The 23707-nt window shown below is 40.3% G+C and overlaps 1 protein-coding gene across 12 annotated transcripts in view; it reads left to right on the forward strand.

The window, feature by feature from the left end:
* Positions 1–23707, forward strand: part of CELF2 (CUGBP Elav-like family member 2) — a 375608-nt gene that overhangs the window by 218587 nt on the left and 133314 nt on the right. For 11 of the 12 annotated variants that reach the window (XM_049814458.1, XM_049814466.1, XM_049814453.1 and 8 more), the window contains one exon: positions 22692–22888. In XM_049814458.1, coding sequence (XP_049670415.1) covers positions 22692–22888 — 197 coding nt within the window. Of the gene's footprint in view, positions 1–22353; positions 22524–22691; positions 22889–23707 lie in introns of those variants that run through there. The other variant, XM_049814465.1, reaches the window with a different exon arrangement.

Genomic DNA, 23707 nt, shown 5'->3' on the forward strand with positions numbered 1-23707 from the left:
ACTGCTTGTGAATGCCCATAAGTTTTTATTGTTGTGTGTGCATGTTAATAACAACATTGTGGAATGGCACAGAGAAGTTTTTGGCAGAATAATGTTTGCATTTCCTCTAGTAAAATATAATACCATAGTACAATTCCTGTATAATAAATCCATAGAATCTCTTATCTATCTGTATCATGGTAATGATTCAAGTACAGAGCTTCTAAATAGAAGGTGTATTTTACATCTGTGATACGGATAGATAGTTTGAGAAACAGAAGGGTTATGATTCATCCAAAGTCTGGGAAAATTATTACCATCCCCAGAAATTCCAACTCTTGCTTCCCATGGGCTCTCTGCTCAGTGGGCAAATTCCACCGGGTGTGTACTGAGTGAGCGGTGGTCACAGGGTTGAAAGTGGAGGTTTGAAGCATTTTGGGGGATGGAGGGAACATTCTCTGTACCACTTTTCTGGGTTGTGGAGTCAGGCTTCACTTACGCGTAATGCTACCTCTAGGGAATAAATGCTAATACAAAGAAAAATTTGTACTGAGTCTTGTGGAAAAAAATATCCATTTCCTCCAAGGAAATATGAATAGAATAGAACAGAACAGTTGGAAAGGACCTACAACTATCATCTAGTCCAACTGCCTGACCACTTCAGAACTGACCACAAGTTAAAGCACGTTGTTAAGGACATTGTCCAAATACCTCTTCAACACTGGCAGGTTTGGGGCATTGACCGCCTCTCCAGGAAGCCCGTTCCAGTGTTTGACCACCCCCTCAGTAAAGAAATGCTTCCTAATGTCCAGTCTAAAGCTCCCCTGGTGCCGCTTTGAACCATTCCCACACGTCCTGTCCCTGGATCCCAGGGAGAAGAGCTCAGCACCTCCCTCTCCACGTCCCCTCCTCAGGAAGCTGCAGAGATCAATGAGGTCGCCCCTCAGCCTCCTTCTCTCCAAACTAGACAAACCCAGAGTCCTTAGCTGCTCCTCACAGGACATGCCTTCCAGCCCTTTCACCAGCCTTGTTGCCCTCCTCTGGACACATTCAAGGACCTTCACATCCTTCTGAAATTGTGGGGCCCAGAACTGCACACAGTACTCAAGGTGAGGCCACTTAATTTCCTAAAGCGTTTCCTCCAGTGCCAGCAAATTTTCTTCTGGGTGCTGATGTCTAGACCATAGACTAATGTAAGTTTGGACTTCTGGGGTCGTCTGCTCCAACCTCTAACTCCAAAGCAGATTCGATGAGGTCACATTGCTCAGGGGCTTGACATGCCCTTGCACACAAAAATTCGAAGAGTAAAACACCAGATTAATTATTTTAATTCCCTCTTCTTAGTAATATGTTGTTGTCATACTTTGCTTCTTAGTTTTAATTTGAGAGGATATTAATATGTGTCTGAATGGGATTAAACATGTATAAGCCTTGTGGTGACTGGTGTTTTAGGAAATAGTTGTTTTCTTCAGCTAGGGTTTACTCCTGTGAAATGCTCCTAGTATTTTTTGAAAGCTTAGTCAAAAGCTTAGAGCTAAAATCGGGGAACAATACATGTTTTACTAACAATTTATCAAGCAGTGATTCCAGTCATTTTTTAGGAGAACGCAAAGACCTCCATGAGACAGCTTACCAGGAGCGAATTAACCAGTGCAGGCACTTCATGTGTTAAAATTTGCCACTTACTTTGCTGTGGGATGGCAGGAATGTGGGACAGTGGAAAGCCTTGAGTTTGAACCAAACCTGACTGAGGAGACGGGCAAGATGGCAAGGCAGGAGTAACACAACCTGGGTGGGGCACCAGGCACAGCTCCTTTCCTCCTCCCGTTCCCAGAAAGCCAGCGCGGTGATAACGCACCCTGAAGGAGCAAAGGCTTGGGTGATTGCCCCCCGCCTCTCAGCCCAGGACCTTCTTGCTTCTCTGGCCCGTTGCAGGCAGAGGAGAGTTCAGTATCCGTGTCGGTTTTCTCTCCTAGGAAATCTCAGCAGTCGGGCAAACAATCTTAGCGCTTTTAACACTAATGAAACTTGAAGGCAGTAAACAAAATCATGGACTAAATCATCCAGTGCTGACATGTCTTTTGGACAGCAAAGAGCCTTTCATTCGAACACATGAAATAACATTTCCGTCGTGTTTTTGCTAGTCTGATAATTAGAAGTGATTTAAGATAGCCGTGAAGGTGCCTCTAATGGGCACCTTGTGGATGTTAATAAAAGGAAGAATACATTAAATGTACTGATTTGTGATTGGGCTGATGGGGTTAATATTTTCTTAGAATATAGCTGGCCGTTTTTCTTCCAAGTAATAGTGTAATGTAATTATAAGTACCTTAGTAGATGGACTCAATTGCTCCTATCGTGAAAATTAATTTCAGGATCATGCTGAGGCTTTCTTTCCTTTCTTCTTTATTTTCTGCACCGTGCAGGAGGGAGCAGACACATACAAATGAAATTATGTTTGAACAGACCTACTCATGGAGGCCTGTCCAATTCCTAGGAACGACTTAAATTGAAATCTATGGGAAAGGAGTGCATTTCTTGCTACATTCCTTCACATTTTCTGTGCCCGTAAAACTCCCAGTTTTCTCGCATGCTCTTTTAAAGCACTTGACAAAGCTAGATTGATATCTCCAATTTATAGGAGGCAAAAGTGAGATATGCTGAGTTTTCCCAAAATGTTTCCCAGAAGTAACTGAGCTATGATCACACCTTTTCCAGTAAGTTTTGCCAAGCTTTCTAATCAAGCTTCTTCAGCACAGGTGGATGTTCTTGCTGTACTATTTTTAAGCACTCAAATAGTAAATAAAAATAGTATTATTTATAATTATCATCATCATCATCTCCATTTTTTAATGCATGGCAAAATACAAAATCCTGGAAGTTGTAGTCTCAGGATATACATTTCTAAATTTTTGTGGTAAGCGAAAGTTTAATATACAGAACGATTGCAAAGGTTTTCACAGAATGAAATTGACAAAAATCTGACATGAAAAATCTATGCTTAGTGATATTTTGAGCTCTCGACAGTAATTTTAGCCTCGAAGAACTTAATGGAATTAAATCAAATAGGACTCTCAGAAATTGCTCTGAAAACATACACAAATATAGAGAGATATCAGCAACATGAAAGTGTTGGTTTGCTGCTGTGTGGTTTGAAACCTTAATTACCAATACTCATTAGCAGATATACATCTGACCTATACTGATTTAAAGCAGCTAAAAATAAGTCCTAAACTCGTGAAGGAAGAGTGAGTCTTGGTCTGTTGGAAAGCAGTTTGTTCCATGCTTTTAAACCCAAAGCAGACACACCCAGGACTAGGTTTTGTAGGTGTGAAATTGGGTCCTGATTTGAGCTGATGATGTAAATCCACATTTGGGCAGAATTTCAGTGGAAGGTTTTGTACCAATTTTATAGACCTTGCAAGCTCAGAGTATTGACCATTGTGTGTGTCTGTGCTTCCTCAGTAATAGTACTTCTTGCTACTCTTAATGTAGGCTATAAAGTGTTAATGAAAGAAAAGGAAAGGCTGGAAATTTCTTTCCAGAGAATCCTTTGCATTGTGATGGAGGGAGAAACACAAATGTACTTGCAAGTCCAAGCAGAGCTATGCTGGAGTTCATCACTCCCTTTCCTTTGGTTTTCTGGAGAGGTACTTAATGGTGTTTGAATATGACTGTATAGTGCCATTAATGTAACAGTTTTCATTGGTACAGTGCAACACCAGAAGGATAATCTCTGTGTTAAGTACTTTTCCTTTATAATCCCTGGAGAGTCAGAATTCTAAAAGCAAATATTGTATTTACCGTAGACTGTAAAAGGGAAGAAATGAGGCTAAAATGCAGAGCAGCAAAGATAAAATAGAGTTCCTTTTGGATGTCTGCAGTGGTACTATGAATATATACATATGCACTGTTATGCTTTTTATTTTATCTCTAATTTGAAATAAACAACATGATTACAGATTAGATCAATCATGGGTTCAGTATTTCTGGCCGAAGCAAGAAAAGACTTGATGTGCTAGCTAACCACGTAATTGAAGCAGAGATTGTTTCACTGTTGGTGATTTGTTTAAGGATTTTAATTTACAGTAATGAGTGTTCTTTGCTGCATTGTAACCTGGCTCCCCATGTCTGCCTTTGGAAAACAGTTACCGCTTGTATATACCACTGGAATGATGATGCGAGGCACGAAACACCAAAATGGAGCAGTTGAAGGCTGCTGCCTGGCACCTCTTTTCCAGAATATAACAGAGTGGGAAAAGTGATGCCTAGCTGTCCTTACTTGGATTTGCACAGGAGCTCTCGTAGGAGCTCAGCAACTGTTGGGGACTGGGGGAAATGGAAGTGGGGTGTCTTTCAGAATTCATCAGGTAGGCAGATAACCAGTGCACTCCAGAGGACAGCCGTGCCTTGGCTACTGCAAGGACTGAAGAATAAGATACGACTTTTCCCTGCATCTGACTTGTGTGTTTCTTGTTACAAAGTTAAGCAAAGGAGTAACAGGCAGTGGTAGCTGGAGAATATCAAAGGTCCTTGAAAGCAATTTGACCAAAACAGTCAGTAAAGCGAAAAAGAGATCAACAGTGTACAGCACATTTATTTTTGCGGAATAGTTATTCAGACTAGAAGAGAGCTGTTGGGAATCCAAAGTTCAAAAATGATAAAACATGATGCTAGGAGCCCTATGTTCAGATGCTTTGAAGTTGCTGTCACTTGCTCTGCTTTTGGAATACTGTCCAGGAATGGAGCAGTAATGAGGGTCAGCTACCATGGTTGCCTTCCTTATTTTTATATATTAGGTGTATTTTTGGTGGAATACTGAGTTTCGTGAAGAGCAAATAAGCTAAATGTAAATAAAAAGTGTGCTAAGGACAACTGAAAAGAGGAGTGGTAGAAAAAAACCTGAATACAAAGGAAAGTAGAGGAATAGAAGGTAAAGAAGAAAATGTGGTCAAGCTTATAGAAAGTTACTTGAATGTCTGGAAAAACAGGTTTGGTCGTCTGCTCCAGATGGACAAATGATGCCTTGTCCCTTGAATTCCCCCTAGGGACGCCATCCATGCCTTCAGTGCACGTCAAAGGAGCCTGATGGACTCTCTCTTCAGGGTGCCTCGAGGCCTTGGCCATACATCAGAATCCTCTTTCTTGTGGTCAGCTCAGTCGATGTTGAGAGTAAAAGTCTCTTTTTCAGTGAAAGCTAATGGCATTGTTCCTTTAATCCAAAATTGGAGATTTTATGTCTGAATTCGGGAACTCCTGCAATCAACAGGATTTTATTCTTTTTTTCAGGAGGCTGTTACTTAGACTGCCACTGCTAGAAACCCATGGTTAGTTTGCTCATCCGTAGTTCAACAGTAATTGTATTTAAGGTTCGTTTTGTTGGGATGCTGGTGACGCTTAATCTTTCCATAGTGTCAGTGGTGCAATTCAGCTCTGATGTATGGGTTCACCATCCTGCTAACTGGAAAAGCCCACTGCAGGTATGATTTCTGTCATCTGTACAAGAGTTAGGAGAAAGTATGTTGTGGATGTACTGTGGAAAAAGAGTGGGTGGTACGGTGGAAATGTGGGTTGTGACGAAATCCTCATTCTTGTCCACTCTGTAACTGTAATTTAAATGTCAATCTATCCACACCAAACATTTAATCATATGGCATACCTCTAATTGCTAGAGGAACTGAGGCATTGGCTATAGAAAGCAACACCAAGGTGTTGTGCAATACTACCGGAAAGTGTAATAAGTGACACGGAAAGCTGAAACGGTCAGGGAAATCCTAGTAGCTGCAGTGTTACATACTTATGTTTAATTTTTCAATGAGACACTTGGAATGACATCTTTTCTTTTACAAATGCCAAGGAGAAGGATTATCGTAGAAAGGACTGCAGAACGACACAAGTCTTCCATTTCACAGGACTTTGCACTAAGTAGGAGTGTTAGTAGGCTACTCAGAGGGAAGTAGGGCAGATGAATTAAATCTTCATTTCATTTCTGTTGAGCCTCAGCAACTGAACTTTAATGTTTTTTAATTACATTCCTTACCTGGCTGGTGAGAGGGGCTGTATTAAACCACAAATACCTTAACATCTGGGGCTCATTTGTTCCAAAATGAACACCATCTCCTTTAATTCCCTATTTGTCTCTCTCTGCTCTTACAATATTTGCCTTGTACTGATTCCCCTTGCTAATTGCAATCCATCCAGCGCTGTATGTGAAAAAGCCATTTTAGTTGCATGATTTAATGCTTTTAAGTCATCTTGGCTTTGCTGACTCATTGGTCAACCTTGAAAAATCATAACAGTGCAAACATTGCAATGCCATCAGAGGACTAGCAGGTTGCGCAGGGGACTCTGTTACTGATTAGTGTCATTTTTTTTCCAAGTTGAAAGAGCTATTGTGTTTAAGGCCATGAGATTTAGAATTAGGAGTAATTAAAAACCGAGGCTGCTGCCTTTATATTTTTTTAAATATGAAGGGCCCCAGGAGTCTCTGTAGTCATTAGAAAATCCTATTCTCCTGCTAAGCTTGTCCTTATAAGCAGTTCTGTTGTTGGCTTTACTGAATGTAAAGCAGGATCTTGTTCAGAGTTGATGCTGAGAGAGGGGAAAATATCGTAAAGGCAGGGGAGAAGAAAAGTGTATGTGTGTTTGGGGGGCAGATATTTAGTGCTTGCATGGTTGCTTTGTAATGTGTCCTTAGCAACTGGCTTTCTACTCTAATGGGAAAAAATAGATGGTGGGAAAGCATTCAAGGAAAGTGGGTCACATTTGATCCATGACCTAAAAGGAAAAGTGGGGGCAGGGAATAATCAGCTCAGATCATTAATGAGGTGAAAATTTATCCTTATAAGGCTCTTTCATCAAACTGGGCAAAACTGCTATTCCAGTGTCTTGGTTATGTGATAGAAAATGCAGCTTCCGCTCTCTGAGAGCACTGCAATTGCTTCACAGCTTTTTATTTATAAAAAAGAAAAAAGTTGTTTGTTTTAAACACGCTCAAGCACCACAATGATTAGACATGACAGTTTGGCTGTGGGGCCTTCCTTTCAGTTCAGGAAAATATAGAACATAGCTGAGCTGTCCTTTCCTGGTAAAAATGAGGTCATTTGTAAAGCTTTGTGTACATTTCTGCAGCACTCGTAGAACAGAGCTAGCAAAACAGTTCTTCTGAAGTCTCAATCCTACCTCCACCAATATTCCCATTTTTAAGAAATGCAGACCCATTGACCATGTAAGATGAGAAATCACAAGCTGTGATTTAGACTCAATGACTCCTTGAGGATGTTTAGTTTTGATTTAACTGTCAGGGGCGCGTACGCTGCAGTCGTAAGTGCGCTGCTGTTGCTGACTCTGAGCTTCTTACGGCTCTGTATGGCTAAGGGAAAGCTTCTTGTAATCTGTTTCCTTTTCCATGTAGGCTGTGTATGTGTTCTGAAATAAGCAAAAGTATGCTGTCAGGCTTGATTTTTCTCATCGTTACATATACAGATGTATTGTATACACTATATTTGTTAATCCCTGTTGTTCATAAAAATGCCCTAGGCAATTAAAATTTATTAAATAATAATTTATTTTATGTAAAAGCTAATATTAATTTTCATATACAACTATTTTTCTTCTACCAAACAAATGTTATATAGCTGCTAATATTTCAAGGTAGTTTTAATTAGCATCTCAGCCTAATGCAACTCTGTCTGAGAACGCATCATCAAATTAAGTAAGAAAGGATAGCAAAGGATGTACTGGAGAAGTGACTAGAAAATACGGAGTAATGCAAGATTTGAGCTGGCACATGAGAGTCGCATTCCCTTCTACCTTGAAACTGCAGGGAATATGTTCCCATTCTGTCCAGGAAACTCTTGATGTTAACCTGCAGATTCTCTGACCCTTCATAGTAAAGCACTAACTGTTTCGGTCAACTGTGTTGACATTCAGTCTAATCATGGAAAGATGGAAGCACAGAGAAGTAAAGAAGCATTCAAGATCTTGGGTTCCATAATGAAGATACTTGGTATAAAACAGTAGATGAAAAATTCCTGACTTTGTAGGCTAAGTCAACTCAGACCTGCTGTGTCCCCTTCTCCTCTTTTTTTCTTAACCACCTATTAAAATACTCTGAGAATGCATTGTGTTTCCTAGCATATGAAAATAGTAGGAAAACATCTGGGCTAACTAATAAAATTAGGTCTGCTACTTAAAAAGCAGCCAGCATTGTTTGGGGCCTCAGAGATGCTCCTGCGATGCAAATAGTAATAGTGGCTTTGGAAAGTACTTCTGCTGTATTGCATAATTTTCAAATACTGCTTTTAAAAGACAAATTAGAATTGCATCAAGTTAAAAGAAAAAGTGTATCAATATTAACGTAATGGTTCAACATCTATATAGTGCTTTCCTCCGAGTGTTTCAGAGTTCTTCACTGGGATGGGAACATAATGTACCGATTCAAAGGTGAGGGAGATAAGCACAGCAAAGGGAAGAGACTCATGAAAGAGCGTGGCTGAGAAACGGCTTTCTTTGTTGCATAGTCCTCTGCTCTTTACCATTAGAAACACTTCCCAGTTTTGTTCTTCTGTCGGATTTTGTCTTCTCTGAAGGATGGTTATAGCAAGAAAACTGATGTGCCTTAAAATAATCCGTACGTAATACCCCTCTCAATGAATTTGAAATTGCTTGAGTAAAGCTCCACATTTGGTGTTCGTAGCTGACCTGCTGCCCAGCAGGTCGCTGTCTATCGTGAGTGATTGCGTGGGCATGAGGTACAGATATCCTTCCCTGTGTTAAACCAAAATGAGCACAAGTCCACAGTTCTCCAGTGGTGGCAGTCAGAATGAAAATTCAGGTTTCATGGTTTTTTTCTCCATATCTCTTGCTTACAGTGACCAGCCCAGCAGGTTCAGCCTTCAAATCATTAAAATAAATGTTCATATTCTTAAAATCCCGTATTTGATGCTTGGATTCCCCTCTGTTTCCTCTATCAAGCAGTTGAGACCTGTGAGCTTTGAGTCTATATTCTTGCATCGGCAGCATCCAGGTTCCTCTCCTTGCCCTGTGGCAGGTTTCTTCCCATTTTCCATCTGCTGAGCAAAGGTGCCGATGACCGTACAGAGAGGGGTTATATGGAAAATCAGTTGGAGGAGAGCTAGAGATCTTAGGGAACCACATGGCGTTACTAATCCTCCAGCTTTCCAAAGACTTGTCATCACAAATAAGAGTTTTCCACTTTCAGGGGGAGGAGGGAAAGAGAAAAAAGAAGGAAAGAAATTAACCCTGTGGTGTGATGACAGAGAGATTTCTATAAATCACACTGTGCTTCACACTGCTGCTGACAGCAAGCCAAACCTGAGCAGGCCAAGTTTCCGCAGGTCGAGTACAATACAGGGAGCTTAAAAATACATCCACAAGTGTTTAACTACCTTTTCTGTTGCACAAGGCTATTGACGTTTAGAGGCTTTGTACATCATGGGATGGTCAAAGGGATGGGGATGGTATTCCCCTTTTTTCCCATCTCCTCCTTTCCCATTTCCTTTGGAAAAGTGCCAGCAAGTCACCAAGACCTGCGTTCATTTTCACTTGTGAATAAAACCTCCAGAGCAAATAATAACCCACTGGGATAAGCTTTTCTTCAAAATGTACACTTGAGAAGTTACTTCATCCTTTTAAATTTCTCCTGCTGAAAGTATTTATCGTGACCTTAAAAACATGGGTTTCGGCAACTTTTCAGGATGTATTTTCCTGTTGATTTGGCAAACAAATTCCAAATGGCAGTGTTCTGCTGTTTTCCCAATGCTGCATTTACGCAGACCGCCCTGGAAACTCACAACTAGAAGACGGAGGTCTATCTTTGAAGTCAAAAGTGTCCCCATAAATGACTGCCATATGACTTGGGAAATGTGTGTGTTAGGGTGTGGTTTTGTCAGGATTTTTCATGGTATGTTTATTAGGAAAATTTAAACCAGTTTTTCTGAGGGTTTTTTGTTTCTTTGAATGATGCCTTTAAAGGGGGAGTTGCTCCTTTCCTAATTATGTGTAGTTGTTTATTTTCTTGCGAGCCTCAAAAGAACAGCGTAACCAGCGGAGGAAAAGAACTTATTTGCAATAATAGGGTAAAAATCAGAAACTAAAGAAAATCTTGTACTATAAAAAGAGTTTACTTTAAAGACTCAGTTTTGTTGTTAACTACTTGTGTGCTGGTGCTACTTAACCTTTTATATACCTGCTCTCTTTTCAGACATAAAAGTATAATTGTTGGTAACCCAAAATACAAAGGAAAATTAATCCTTCTTTGAAGAGCTTAGAATAGACATTGCAATGGGATTTAGAGGTTTCAACAAGTGCGAAATGGAGACAACGTGGCTCATTTCGCCATGCGTATGGGGCAATGCTTTCCATCTGGCACACGTAGTGGTCTTTTCATTAAAAATCGCTTAGTATTCTGGCTTCACAGCCAGTTTCTCTTCTGTAATCTACGTATCGCAGTTGCATGTGTTGATAGTGGTACATATGGTGGGACCTGGTTCTGCCACCATTTGATGCTAGCAGTAGCGTGTAAGACTTGCCGAGCTGAAGTTGAAGCTAGGCTCCAGCTTAACCCGTTATTCTGTCTTCCATCAAGCTGGTAGGAGTACTTGTGCTGTAACAGAGACTCAACCACCAGTAATACTAAGGTTTGGGGGATTTCCCCTCCTCCCAGAAGCACTAGAGTGAATTAAAAGTATGTTGAAAGTCACTGGGGAAAATCACTTTCTATCTGTTGACATTTTAGTAGCAATCTAATGAAGCAGTTAGCTTTTTCTAGTATGTTAAAGTGAGGACTAGTTAGTAAAGATTTAGAAAAGGGAAACTTTTGGATTTTTTTGAAGCTTCCCTGTAATACAACTTGAAAAAAAACCCCCTCTATTGATTTTGTTGTTGTCCAGCAATCTGATCAGAGCTGAGGTCTGCTCTATAGAAAGACTGGGCGCTATTCCAACTCCCTTTTCTGCCCCCCAAAACCTGGCTGAAAAAAGGTGACTCTTCGCTGAAGAACTATGAAATATTTCACAGACAACATTCATGTTTTCCTTTAGTAAACAGGCCCAATTCAGAAGAGATAGGAGGAACAGAGGTGTTCTGCAGAGAGGAGGGAAAAAAGAGCAAAAAATCTCTGCCCCCAACCCCACACCCCTGCTGTATTTCCCATTTAAATGGCAAAGTCAGCTGTCTCCTGCCCTGCATGCAGGTGCTCAGTTGAGCTACAGTTTCATAAGCTTATTTATCCCAGTAACATTTGAGAGCTTTCACCACAATTCCCAAAGTTTTGTCTGCCCACATACTTTCCCTCAAGGAAAATCTTTTCCCTTGGGAGGGATAAAGATTTTACTCTTTGTTTGCTTGTATGTTTAAGATTTCGCCCTCCTCTGCCATTAAACCGAGCCTGATCCTGATTTTCAGGCAATTTTACAATTTTACGATTGTACAATTACAATTCAGGCAATTCACAATTTTAATCTGTGGCCTCTCTTATGCTCTGCTAATACCAGAACCCTGTTTTCCATGACACTGTACAGGAGGATTAACTCTACCTGAAAGAGTTACAAAGGCAGGCAAGGGACTAAAATTCCCAAGGCCAAATAGTGCAGTGAGAAGAGATGGGAACAACCTCTAACACCTCTTGGTTCTCAGAGGCAACACTGCCTAATGAATAGGCACTGAATATCTTAGCACATTTTATCCACCTGCAAAAATTGCCCTGTCGTCCTCTGGGGTGGGATTGCCCCACTCCTGCCCTGCTCTTTCTGGCTTCTGATAGATTGCCAGAATGAAACCTCAAGTCCTGGAATAGCCACACTCCTTCCCCTTCCCCTGGCTGCTGGTAGAATTCCACCCTGCCCAAGCAAAATGCTTGATTCATTGAAATAAAGCACGATGCTCTGCATTTGCCTCTGTGCTGCAGAAATCAGCGTCGTCACCTCTTTGACCTCCAGTTCACCAAAACCTTTCCATGTGGTGGAAAGTAAAAAGTTGGCTACCGTCCTTCACAGGTGACTGGCAGCTTCTCCGTGCTTTCTGCAGGCTTGGTTCGTGCAGAAGCAGGTCAAGACTGAAGTGCTCGCGGTTGTCGCCCCAGCAGTATCTGGTTAAACCCATCATGTACCAAGATGCGGTGGACCGGCCACCCTAATCTGAGCACGTACGATACCCGAGAGCTCTCATAGCATGTGCTGTGTTTGTGTATATGCTATTAGTGTTTCCACTGAGGTCTGCATCTTTCTAACAGCTCGCTGCAGCTGTATTTGCGCATTATAAAATAGTATGCTTTAAAGTGCCTTGTGAAGCAGATTCTTCCAGCCTCGCGTTGGAAGGAAACAAGAGTCGCACCATGCAAAAGTGTGTCTGCGCGTGTCAGCAAAGTGCTTTTTCAGTGTGATAGCTGAGTGCAAAAATTTCAAGAGGAATCAGGCAATTAAATTTCAAACCCACATCGCTTCTGTTTGTTAGGAATTCGTCGTTTCACATAGAGGCAACATTTTGCTGTGTGTCTCCTATCTTCTATATACACGGTTTAATTTTAATTTTTTAATATTGTCTTTCCCTCTTGTTGGGATTTTTTTTCTTTCTTTTTCTGGACAGGTTATACATATGCTAATAGAAATATGCCTATTATTTGAAGCATAGTTCTGCTTGTCAATGAAGCTTCATTAACACCGTTATCACTGCCTGACATTTATCTTATAATTTTCCAGAGTTGACTGTTACATCTCCATGGAAACCCAAATTGCAATTGAAACAAGTGAGATAATAAAGGCATCCATAGAGGATTGACAGTATGCAAGCCCACAGTGTTTGTAGGCTACATTTGTTTATAGTTCCTTAGATAAATCCATTGCAGTGGAGATTTTTATTACCTGTCTCCTGTCTTTCTATGACTGCTGCTTATTGCAAGGTTTAGAACAACACTTTTTTTATTTTGCTTTTTAATTAGACCAATAAATTTTATTGGACTCAGCAAGGGAGACATTGAAGATGTAAATTCTAGAGTGATTTTTCTGGGATGAAATATGAATTCTTTTATATATGATATTGGCTCTATATAGACTGATGCATTCTTAGGTTGGTTTGGGGTTTTTTTTGAAGCAGCCAAAACTTACGATCATGGACTCTTTTGATTTGCTGACTCTTTCAGTATGTAACAAGGATCTTTTTTTTCTATACCTAAGGACTTGAGCTCGCTAAGTTCGTGACTCTAAATCAATTTAGATGGTGCCTCAAAGCATAGAGTCATGAAACTGGAGTGGGTCCAGAGTGAATTAATCTGAAATTAATTTGATTTTGAAAGGCTCCATCTGGCTGTGTTTGGAAAGGCATTTAGACAGATATATAAACAAATGATCATCTGTATTCTATATGCCAGATGTGGTGTCAAAAAAATGAAGAAATGGCTTAAAAAAAAATGAGCTGAGGGGGATTTTGTTATAACGATGCTCAACTTGTTAAATTTACAATTGCATCACACTTTGTACAATAATCTTTTCTTATATTCAGAATTATAAAAGGGGGGAGCATGGGTGAGCTTGATAGGATATTTTGTTTTAAGTAAGAAAATTGAATGTCACAGCTTGCTTTAATTGTCTATTTGAGATCTCACATAAATAAGCACAGCTAACTGAAATTGGCTGTGCCCTTAATATGAGCAGTACTGTGATCTTCCATTCCCTTTTTAAGGAAGCTATTTAGGTAAAGCAGCCGTGTCAGGCATGAGGCATTGGCCTCCCTCTTTGGACATATGCTTTTTGGGCCCCATGAAAATAGCTCCCTGTGCTTTGTGGAGCTCGGCTGGGAGCAGGTCCGAGCGTGTGTGTACACACGTAGGTGTCGGTCTTGAAACACATTGGACTGTAAATTACTTCTTGCAATAATTGGTTGACTTTAGCACCCAGAAATGGCTGTGTTTCAGAACAAATGTTTGGAGGACACCTTTCCCATGCCCTCCATCCCCCAACCCCAACTCCAGGACACAGCTTGCTGTAAACTAGGTAAGTCCTTGCAAACCTCATCAGAACTGGCAGATAACTGCCAGCCTGGCCATAAAACTTGCTGAAATAGTCGCGTCATTAATTATCAAGTAAAAAAAAATTTTTTTTGAAGCCTTCATTACTACCTTTGAAGTTTTTTGAGGGGCAAAGGAAGAAGGGAATTGAGTAACGACTTTGTAAATTTGGAGCAGTAAGTGTTTGGAATGTGGAGAGAGAGACTGAGGTTGTTGACAAGAAAACAGATGGTCCTACGTGTCCTGAATTTTAAAAGCCTGATACTATTCTAATTTGGTTGTTGACATGTCACAAATATATAAGCATTTGGGTGTAATCAAATACTTTTCTTTTTTTTTAAGTAATACCGATAAATGTTTCCTGCCACACAGAAAGAAGTATGCTTCATTGCAAATATGTGTAATCAGTAAAGCAAGGCATTAATAATCCACACCATTAATACTGAGCAGTCAGCTACTTCAGACTCAACTTCATGTGAAGAATTATATCAATTGGTGCTCCAAAACTATAATATAATTGTGCAACCGCATGAGTGTGCTCTCATGTTACTGTCCAGCTTACGGTAATGTAGAGAGAGCCCCTTTGCAATTTGAGTCCCTTTTAGACATTGCACAGATATTTATGCAAGAGAACAGCCTCTGCCCCAAAGAGATTAAAAAGGAAAAAGTTGGTGAGGAGCACAAGACGACTGGAACAGTAAGTTGTTGCTCGCGAGCATCATAGTTGTGGTGATCTGCCAGGGTTCTCTTCCTGCCGTAACGGAAATTAGTTTAGAGACAGACAATTTTTAAGCTAGAAGCCTTTGTTAATGCTAAGCTCCCCAGGTCAAAACCAGATGTGCAGATGCCCATCTGGGAGTTGGCCGACAGAAAACAGATACTTAAAATTCATGACTTAGGTATTTATCAGACATGTCTTAACTCTTGTGGTACTTTTCTCCTGCTGCGTAGAGTTAGAAATGCACTTACCTTAAACCTGATGAAGACAGACCCAGTCTTGTTTGAGGGTTTAATGTACAGAACAAATTCTGCCCAGAAAGCAAAAATGACTTATTGGGTGGTTGCCTAAGCTGACCTTTATGTTGCAAAACATTATTGCTTGGTGGACCTCATCTAGCCTTGAACTAGTTAGTTCCCAATGCCTACAAGAGAACCCAGAAGAACAAGGCTGGGGCTTAATGTATAGCCTCGTAGTTTAGATCTCCAAACACTTATTTTAGACATTCTTATAACATATCCCCTGAAATCTGTGATCCTCATCCATACTTGAACAAGAGGAGAAACAAACTCAAATGGTAAAGGTTGGGGTGGGTTTGGCTTCCTTCGGCTGTTAAAGGGCAGGTGTCTGTCACTGGCTGTTGACCTTCTACTAGTTTCAGTTTAGTAAAATCTATAGGCCAGTGTAGGCAAATCCTTGAAGATACCGAAAATAGACCATTTTAAGTTTTATCAGCATAAAAAAAAAAGATGCTGCGAGTTCAGACTTGTAGAGATGGTGTGTTTAATTGTTTGCTTCCACCTTTGGATGAATTAGCTATGATATTTAATTGTTTTCCAAAATAGAGGACTTTAAAAAACCCAAACTTCTTCCTCTCCCTCTTTGCCTTCACTTCTGTACTCATTCATTTTCTTGTTTACATATATTTTAAGTTGTGTGAGTTACTCCAGTCATGTCTATATACAGCACATATACATCATTAAGTACTAGTTTGTATTTTAAAAAATAATTTGCTTGATTAAAAATAGGTCCGTACACCAACAGTAAAAGTTGAGACAGTCTGAGACACATCGGACGTCTTTGTTTTTAAAAGATGTACTTGAATGTAAAGTTGTTTTGAAGGTATGATGTAGCAGATGTACGAAGCTTTTGCAAAGTTACTGTCGCTTGACTCTACAGTTCTAGGAAGCATTAACAAAACCAGGACAATAAAATAACATCATTTGGTAGTTTTAAACATGTATACAAGGGTTATCCAGGTTGTAGGTTGAAACCTCAGCTTTAAATCAAACTGGTTGGTAATGGAGGTGCTGCAACAACACAGAGGCTGAGCACATGAAGAGCCACCAGCCTCTAGAGGTGGATGTTTAGCGATGAGCACGGCGGAGGTTGCAGCCAAGTAGGGACAGACCCTTTCTCATTTGCTGTGGTGAGAAGAACTCCGAGTGCTAATTTTAGGAAGTCAAGAAGCCTTAGCACAAAGGAGTGTATGTGCTCCAATGTGTACCATGAGCTGAAAGGGTAATTGCATTTTAACGTAGCACTTATTATGATTTCCTTTTGTATCCTTGATTTCTTCCTCTGATACTAATGAGGAATCTGCATCTATACTTCTAAAAAATAACGTGTTTTATCTCTGATGCGCTCCGCACTCTTCTGATGTTTCTCTAGTATGCATTTTGTTCAGTACTTTTTCCAATTCATATTGCCCTTAGTATCATGCAGTCTGACCCTACCTGCCTGAAAGGTAACTTCCCTGTGCTGGTCCTTCTCCCAGCCCAAATTTATTCCCTATCAAAATATTTTTCAAGGTAGGAATTATTTTTTTTTCCTCAGATATTCAAATCTTTTCTCCTCTGTGACAGGATGCTACCTCCTTACTTTACCTAAAATTTGCATTTAAGGCATTAAAGTGATCATGTGTACTAAGTTTGGAATTAATCAGAAAAAAAGTATCCCCTATAGTAACAATGGTTCGCCAGAGTTTGTATGACCTAATGTATAGAGAGAGTTAGCAAAGCTGAGCTACAGCTGATCACTCGTCTCACCAGAAAAAAATGACTGTGAATTTTAAATTATCAAAGCAGTAAAAAGGGCTCCATTGTCTTAAGAAACATTATGCTTTTACAGATAATTTCCGCCAGCGTGGAGGCAACACAAGAAAAAACTCTTTGCATTTACCATTCAGTGCTTACACAAGCACTTGAGTATTATTAGCTACTGAGAATAAAATCTGAGCGTTGGATGTCAGGTATTAAAAGCCATCAGAATGGTTCATGTAGTTAATGTGCGTGCGTGAGTGCAAGTGCGGTTGCTCTCTGCTGGATGGATGAAGAATTGCTCCGCTCTTTGTTAAAGGCTTTATGGGTCTGTAAGATGGAGTAAGGGAGAATGTTTTGCGAGCTCAGAGTTTCGGTATCCCTCCTGCAATCGCAGTTGGCCTTCAAGTGTAGCGGAATGGCAGCTTTGCAAGTCTTATAGCTACTCAGTTGTCAGCCTCGCAGATGGGTGCAGGGAAGCCTGGAGAAAATTATTTTGTAGACGTTATGGCATGCATAGGACCAGACGTCCTGCCGTATGCTGCTTTCTTCATTGGGCATGATGTCAGGTTCATTTAGCAACTGCTGTTACAGATATGTGTTACTTAATAATAATTATTAGTATTATTAGCGTTTAATAGTTCTGCCAAAAACTGTACAAGACACTACAGCAGGATCAGTTAATGATTTTTTGAAACATCATCTTTCCTTTGAGCTGCTTTTGAGCAACTGCGCTGTGAAAACGCTGATGGGCCAGAAAGCTTCTGGAGATGACTTTTTTTTCCCCCCAAAACACAGAGACCTGGTCGTTTATGGCTTAAAAATATGGAACAGCTTCTTTTTTTGTTTGTCAGAGGTTCTGGCCCTTATTTTGCTGGCCAAAATCCAATTTAGGTAATTACATTCAGTGCCTATAAATCGCAACCCCCTGCAGTTTTCAATTGGGTACGGTATTGTTCTACCCTTCCTGGCTGAAATTGTTGTGCGATAATGCTCCATGTCATTAAACAGCTGCCGTCTGTCACCTTACGATGAAGTCATTCCTCTCTAAACAATGAGTTTATAAAGCTCTTCTGGGTCCTTCCAGATAAAATTTGCTCGTAAACCAGCAATTATGATCTTTCGAGTATGGTAAGGTGATGCTTGTTTGTCTCTCTTGACAGCAGTTGGAGTCCTTCAAACGGGTGTTGTCCCTTTTGTCAGCTTGTGTGATATCCTGGCAGTGACTCCGCAGCTTGGATGTAAATATTTATTACTGTAAACCCCTTATGCCCGTAAAAGCCTCTGCGCTGGGGTGGATTTAGTAGTCTTTACACTTGGAACCTGCTCATTATCATGCTCTTGTTGTTATGTTGGCTCTTAGAGGGAGTTCAGTGTTCTCCTACAGATGTCTTATACCACAGAACGTAAAAAAGGCGAATCCCCAGCAAAATGGTAAACCCACTAAAATAGGGTGAGGGTTGAGACATGAATTAACCAAAACAGAACAGTGAGAAGGGTTCTGGCCAGGGTTAAAAACAGATTTGAAAAATGGGTCTCACGTAAACCCGTTTGGTCCCCGTTAACAGCTGTTTTTCAGCACCTGGCTTGACACCTAGTTCATTAATGGGAATGAACATGGATTAACGCCAAAGCTCTTAACAGTGATGAATTTAAGAGAGCCCCTTTTGATCCAGACTTTATTTCTGAGTCTGCCTCTCCTTAGCGGTCAGTTCGCTTTTAGCAGCCTTGCTGTAATTACAGATATGAATGGCAGAGATGGAGAAGGCGTCTACTAGGTTTTTCCGGTGCTCCTGCTTAAGCAGCAGTGATATTAAAACAATCTCTAACTCCTCAAAGAGTGGCCCTGTCAACTTGCTGAAATGATGGAATGGTAGTTAGGTTATTAAAAGGAAAATTGGCACAAATTGAGAGAGAGGATGCTCTGGCAGCAACCACAAGCAGCCAGCGACTCAAGTGGCTTAATCTCTGCCCTCGGGCTACTCTCTACGATATAGTTGACACCTTGTCAGTGAAGATGATGTGCTGGGTCACCCCCGAGTCCAATGGGCTAAATTGGCCGTGGAGGGAAGGATTGCTGCGGTGTACAGACAGCAAGCCACATAATCTAATTTTTTTAATATTTTTTTTTAATGTATGTCATCATTTGGGTACTGACAGTAATTGTCAAGGGATCCCGTTCTCATTAGTGTCCCCTAGACACAGCTCTCTCTGTACTCTCATGCTTTCAAGAAATAGTCCTAAGCTTTTGCAAGAATTGCTTTGCCTCCTCTTGGAAAGTTTCACACGTGGTTTTTCTTTTGCCTTGTTATTTCTTGGGTACAGCAGGAGGGGAAAATGGGGGAAGGAAGGAGCCACTTCCTCTGAGAGCCATTGTGTTGCCAAAGAGAAGTATCAAAAACTCTGCGGCTGTTGGTGACTAGGAGGTCTTAGTGCAGAGCAGTAATGTCCATTGGGTAAAGATGAAGGTTGGGAGAGGGTAAGGGAATTCCTCTTTAGCAGAGATTATTTGTGAGGGATCAAAAATATTTGGCTGGATTTTGTATTGACCCAACAAGCTCTGTGACAACTGAACTGTCAGGCAGGTGTGCCGTGCAGTTGTGTTCCTCAGTGGAGCCTTCAAGTACACTGCAGGGATCAGATATGTAGAATCTATAAAATTGGTTTGGGTTTTTTTTCCATTGTTATCTTTCTGTTGTTTTATTCGCTTGTTCAGTTTCTCTGCATTGGCTGTAGTCCTACAGCTACTGCCAAAGCTGGGTGAGGATGCTACTGCAAGTGCCGTTGCTGCAGCAGTGCTCATGTGCTCCTCAAAACCCCAACCATGAGAGTGGGATCCCTCCTCTGAGGTGCTCGAGAGCCTTAGTTTGCACTGAAGTCAAAGGAAAGGCAATTTCGAAAGGAGCCCAGCTGCGCTTGTAGAATTAAGCGCCCTCTCTGCGGACTGAACTTGCCTATGAACCTCCAAAAATCTTGGCAGCTCAGTGAAACCCCTACCTTGTGGTAGAAAAGGATTATCAAGAAAAGTCTAAGCTATGCTTGTTTTTTTCCTAAATCTGCAGGAGTTAGTGGATTGACAGAGCTGTCAGTGGATAGTAGAATTTCGTCTGGAGAAGTTTTAATGACTTACCCAAGTTAATTCAGGCAGCCAGTGACAAAACCTGTCCCCCGGAGCTTTGCATCACAGCATATGGTAGCCTACACGTGGAGTCAGAGCCTTTAACTGTCTTTATCCAATAAAGCATTTCAGGAATATGATCAACGTAATTTGACTTCAGTTCCACTAAAGTAAAGAAAGGGCTAAACCATTTTGTGGAATTAGAAGAAATCTTGGCCTGTGCCTAAACCTTTAGCTCAAAGCAGGACCTTGGTGCTAATGGGGTCATTAACCTAAGAAAACAGGTAGAAGTGTTGAGTTTTGTGGTTTCCTAAAAATTGACTTGTTAGCAATGGAAATTGTGGTGCTCCTGGTGGTAAAGGTGGTTTGGGTAAAGGAAAAAGTAAATAAACTTGTTATTCTTCATTAAATATGACCTTTGCTGTAATTTTGGGCTAAAGTAGCAATTGTATATGGATTTCTTAAAGAACAGATCCAACAGAGAGAATAGATGAAAGGCATAATTTAAAAATGAACTCAATTCGTTTTTTAATGTAAACAACGAATGAAATGAAGGGAAAAATTAATCCTATTTCTGAAAGAAAATAGTTGACTGAGTCCAGGGCAAAGCTGGGGGCTACACAGCTAAGCTTCTACCTTTTCTTGTCTTTGCAGGTCCAAAATAATGTGTAAGCATTTTCCTTAGTTATTTTAAGCTATGCATCAGGCAATTTTCTACCTCCCTACTAGGGAGGTTGTTTAACAGATTGGGTTTTATATAAAGGAATAGGAATTGGAAAGCAGTAACGCAGTGATTTTCTAGAGGTATAAGTGTCATGTAGGTATCTACTGCTCCATGAAGGTCTTGATAGTTGTTCCCATGGCATATCATTCAAGTGAGTCAGTCAGGGTTTTTCTGTTTCTTGGAGATTTGGGGGAGTGGGGGGTGGTTCCAAAGAACCAAAGGTTGGTTGATTGTTTTGTTTCGACTTACGTGTTATGTATGTATGGAAAATGCAGTTTCTAAGGCCTGGAGAAATCATGATTTCTCCAGGTGTGCTTGTGACCTGTAGAACATCTTCAAAACGAAGAGCATATGTAAGACAAGAGAGGGTATTTGTGCATGAAACATGATCTAAAAGGTTGGACCAAATCTTTCAGTCTCTTACTCAGGCAAGACTCCCGCTGGAATCAATAGGAATTTTGTCTAATATACGAGTGTGATAAGTCCTGTTGTCTGCTGATCTGTGTTGAAGACACTTCACAAGTGATGATCAAACTTGACGTTGTTGGTTTAAACTGTGCCTTTAATATAACTTTCTTCTTCCTGTCATAAGTAGGGGGAGTGCTAAAGTTAATATGGGCATATTAATATGTTCAGGTGAAGTATGTTTCAAGGAGATGAAATACATGAAACTAAATAATTTGTCTTTGCACTGGTTATAGCTGTGAGACAGGGGAATTAGGGTTGTGTTTTTCTTGCCATTCTTAGGGGGTTTTTTCCTCCTGTAAAATACGATTTTTGTCTGGTTGTGCAGATTTTGAGCTCTTCCAAGTCCTCTTGTGGGCATTCTCTCCTGAACAATCATCAATGGAGAAATAGTAATTAATGCCAAGATTTTGAAAGTGGCAGGTGGCTCTGAAATGCCTGAATTCTGCGATGATCAACTTTTGACATTGCTGAACACAGGCCATTTCCCTCCTTCCCCTGGTGGAAAGATAGGGGGAGTGCTTTAAAAGTCGCGTCTCATTAGTGTTCTTTCTTGAAACTGAAGCATCCAAAAATTATCACCACTTATGGAATCTCTAGCCAAGTAATTAGTTGAAATTACTGTCCTTAATTATCAATAATAGCATGAGGGGTTTTTGGATTTTCACTTTTGTTCAGTATTTAAAATGATTTGTTTTCCTTATAAGAGTACAAGTCTTCCTAAACCATAATATGTCACTCGTCTCACAGAGAGCAGTTATTTTTTGTTGCTAAGTTCTTTTCCCCTGCAAAAGTGTGTGGTTGTTTTGAACTTATATATACATCTGGTGATCAGATAGGGTAACGATTTACAGGGTGTGAAAAAATTCAAAAATCTGATGTCATTTTGCAGGGAGAAAAACTTTTTGAAGCAACATTTTAATTTTTGCAACAGAGTAGACAATTTTGCCACTGCCTTCTCTTTTTGAATTGTGCTTTTTCTTACGCCAGGGTGCAATAAACAATGTGCTTTAAACTGGAGCTCTCCAGACTGCTTTTCCTTTCTAAAGAGCGTAGGCAACTAATCGGCAGCAACCAGCCACATAGCTGGAGTGTTTTCCATTCTAGGCAATATCATACTAATTTGATGCACACATGGATGCTTCACACAATCTGCAAATTCATCGCTGGCATCTTGCATTAGTCATCTGACAGATTGCCAAGTGTTTCATATTCCTTTCATGTGACTTTATTACAAAACACACACACACACACGCACTGCTTTATTTCTGCGAGTAGCTAGTTTAGTGAGAATTCACTGCAGTTCTGTTTACAACAGCCATGGAGAGAAATCTGCACTTATTTGCAACTATCCTCTGCTTTAAAATGCAAAAGTCCCAGTTTGTGTTGTGCCGCTCGCTTCTTATGTAATGACATTAGGCAGCAGCCTGCAGAGAAAACCAGACTCAATGAAAAATGTAATCACATTGTTTTTTGTTCATAATACTTATGCTATTAATTAAATACTGATTTTTTTTTCTTCCTGCTTTGTGCCAATTGACATCATCTTCTGCATCTAGTGCACATGAAAACTGCGTACTCTCCTAACTTGCCTTCTCTTTTTAATCTCCTTTTCCACTTTCTAGTAACGGCACAGCTAACAAGATGAATGGAGCTTTGGATCATTCAGACCAACCAGACCCAGATGCCATTAAGATGTTTGTTGGACAGATTCCCCGTTCATGGTCGGAAAAAGAGTTAAAAGAACTTTTTGAGCCTTACGGAGCTGTCTACCAGATTAATGTTCTCCGAGACAGAAGTCAGAACCCTCCCCAAAGTAAAGGTACAGTAGTTGTGCTCTCTTTGCTTTCAGTTTGTTTGGGGTTTTTTTTTCTGATGATCTTGCTTGCCTTCAGGATTTCCAAAGAGGTTTTCATCTGGGCTGTCTGTTTTGAAGCATACTGTGTTGAGACATGCAGCGGTCCTAAAAGGAGAGGACTCCTGAATACCTATCGATTACTGTCTTCCTCCTCTTCTTAAATTGCAGTATAAGTGTCTGTTATCTGGAAGCGTGCATTCCAACTGTGCAAAAAATAACAAAAGATTGCTGTCCTTGTTTAAATTATCATTGCCAAGAAACATGGAAACCAGAGCAGTCGCTTTCCCAGGATTAGCTCATGACAAATATAATTTTCTACTTCCTTTCATTTCCTCTCCTTGCACCCCAGGTGGGAATAATTTTAAGGATACAAAAGGGGAGAAATGATAGCAGTGGGCTCTTGCTACGTCATTGCTCCAGAGGCAATAAAAATTACTATATAGAGTCGCCCTGCCCTTTTTCCAAAACCTGATTTCTTTTCTGCAGTCATGTAAAAGGATTGATTTTTGGCACTGGTATTTTTCTAAAAGAAAGGGTTGGTTTTCCTTCCTGCATTTTTTCTGTACACATGTAAAGTATTGTCCTTAACTATATTGCTTTCTTTCACTGTATATCTATGCATGTTTAGGCACGTAAGAATTCTGTCTATTATACCTATGTAAGTATAACATATGCTTACACATAGACTGAAAATTAATATTTTGTTTCACAGAATGCATTTTTCTCCCTAAATAGTTGTATACTTTCATTTATACTTCAGGTTTGGTACATGAAAGTTTTGCT

The sequence above is a fragment of the Accipiter gentilis genome, chromosome 11 (assembly GCF_929443795.1).
Source record: "Accipiter gentilis chromosome 11, bAccGen1.1, whole genome shotgun sequence".
In the NCBI taxonomy this organism is placed as follows: domain Eukaryota; kingdom Metazoa; phylum Chordata; class Aves; order Accipitriformes; family Accipitridae; genus Astur; species Astur gentilis.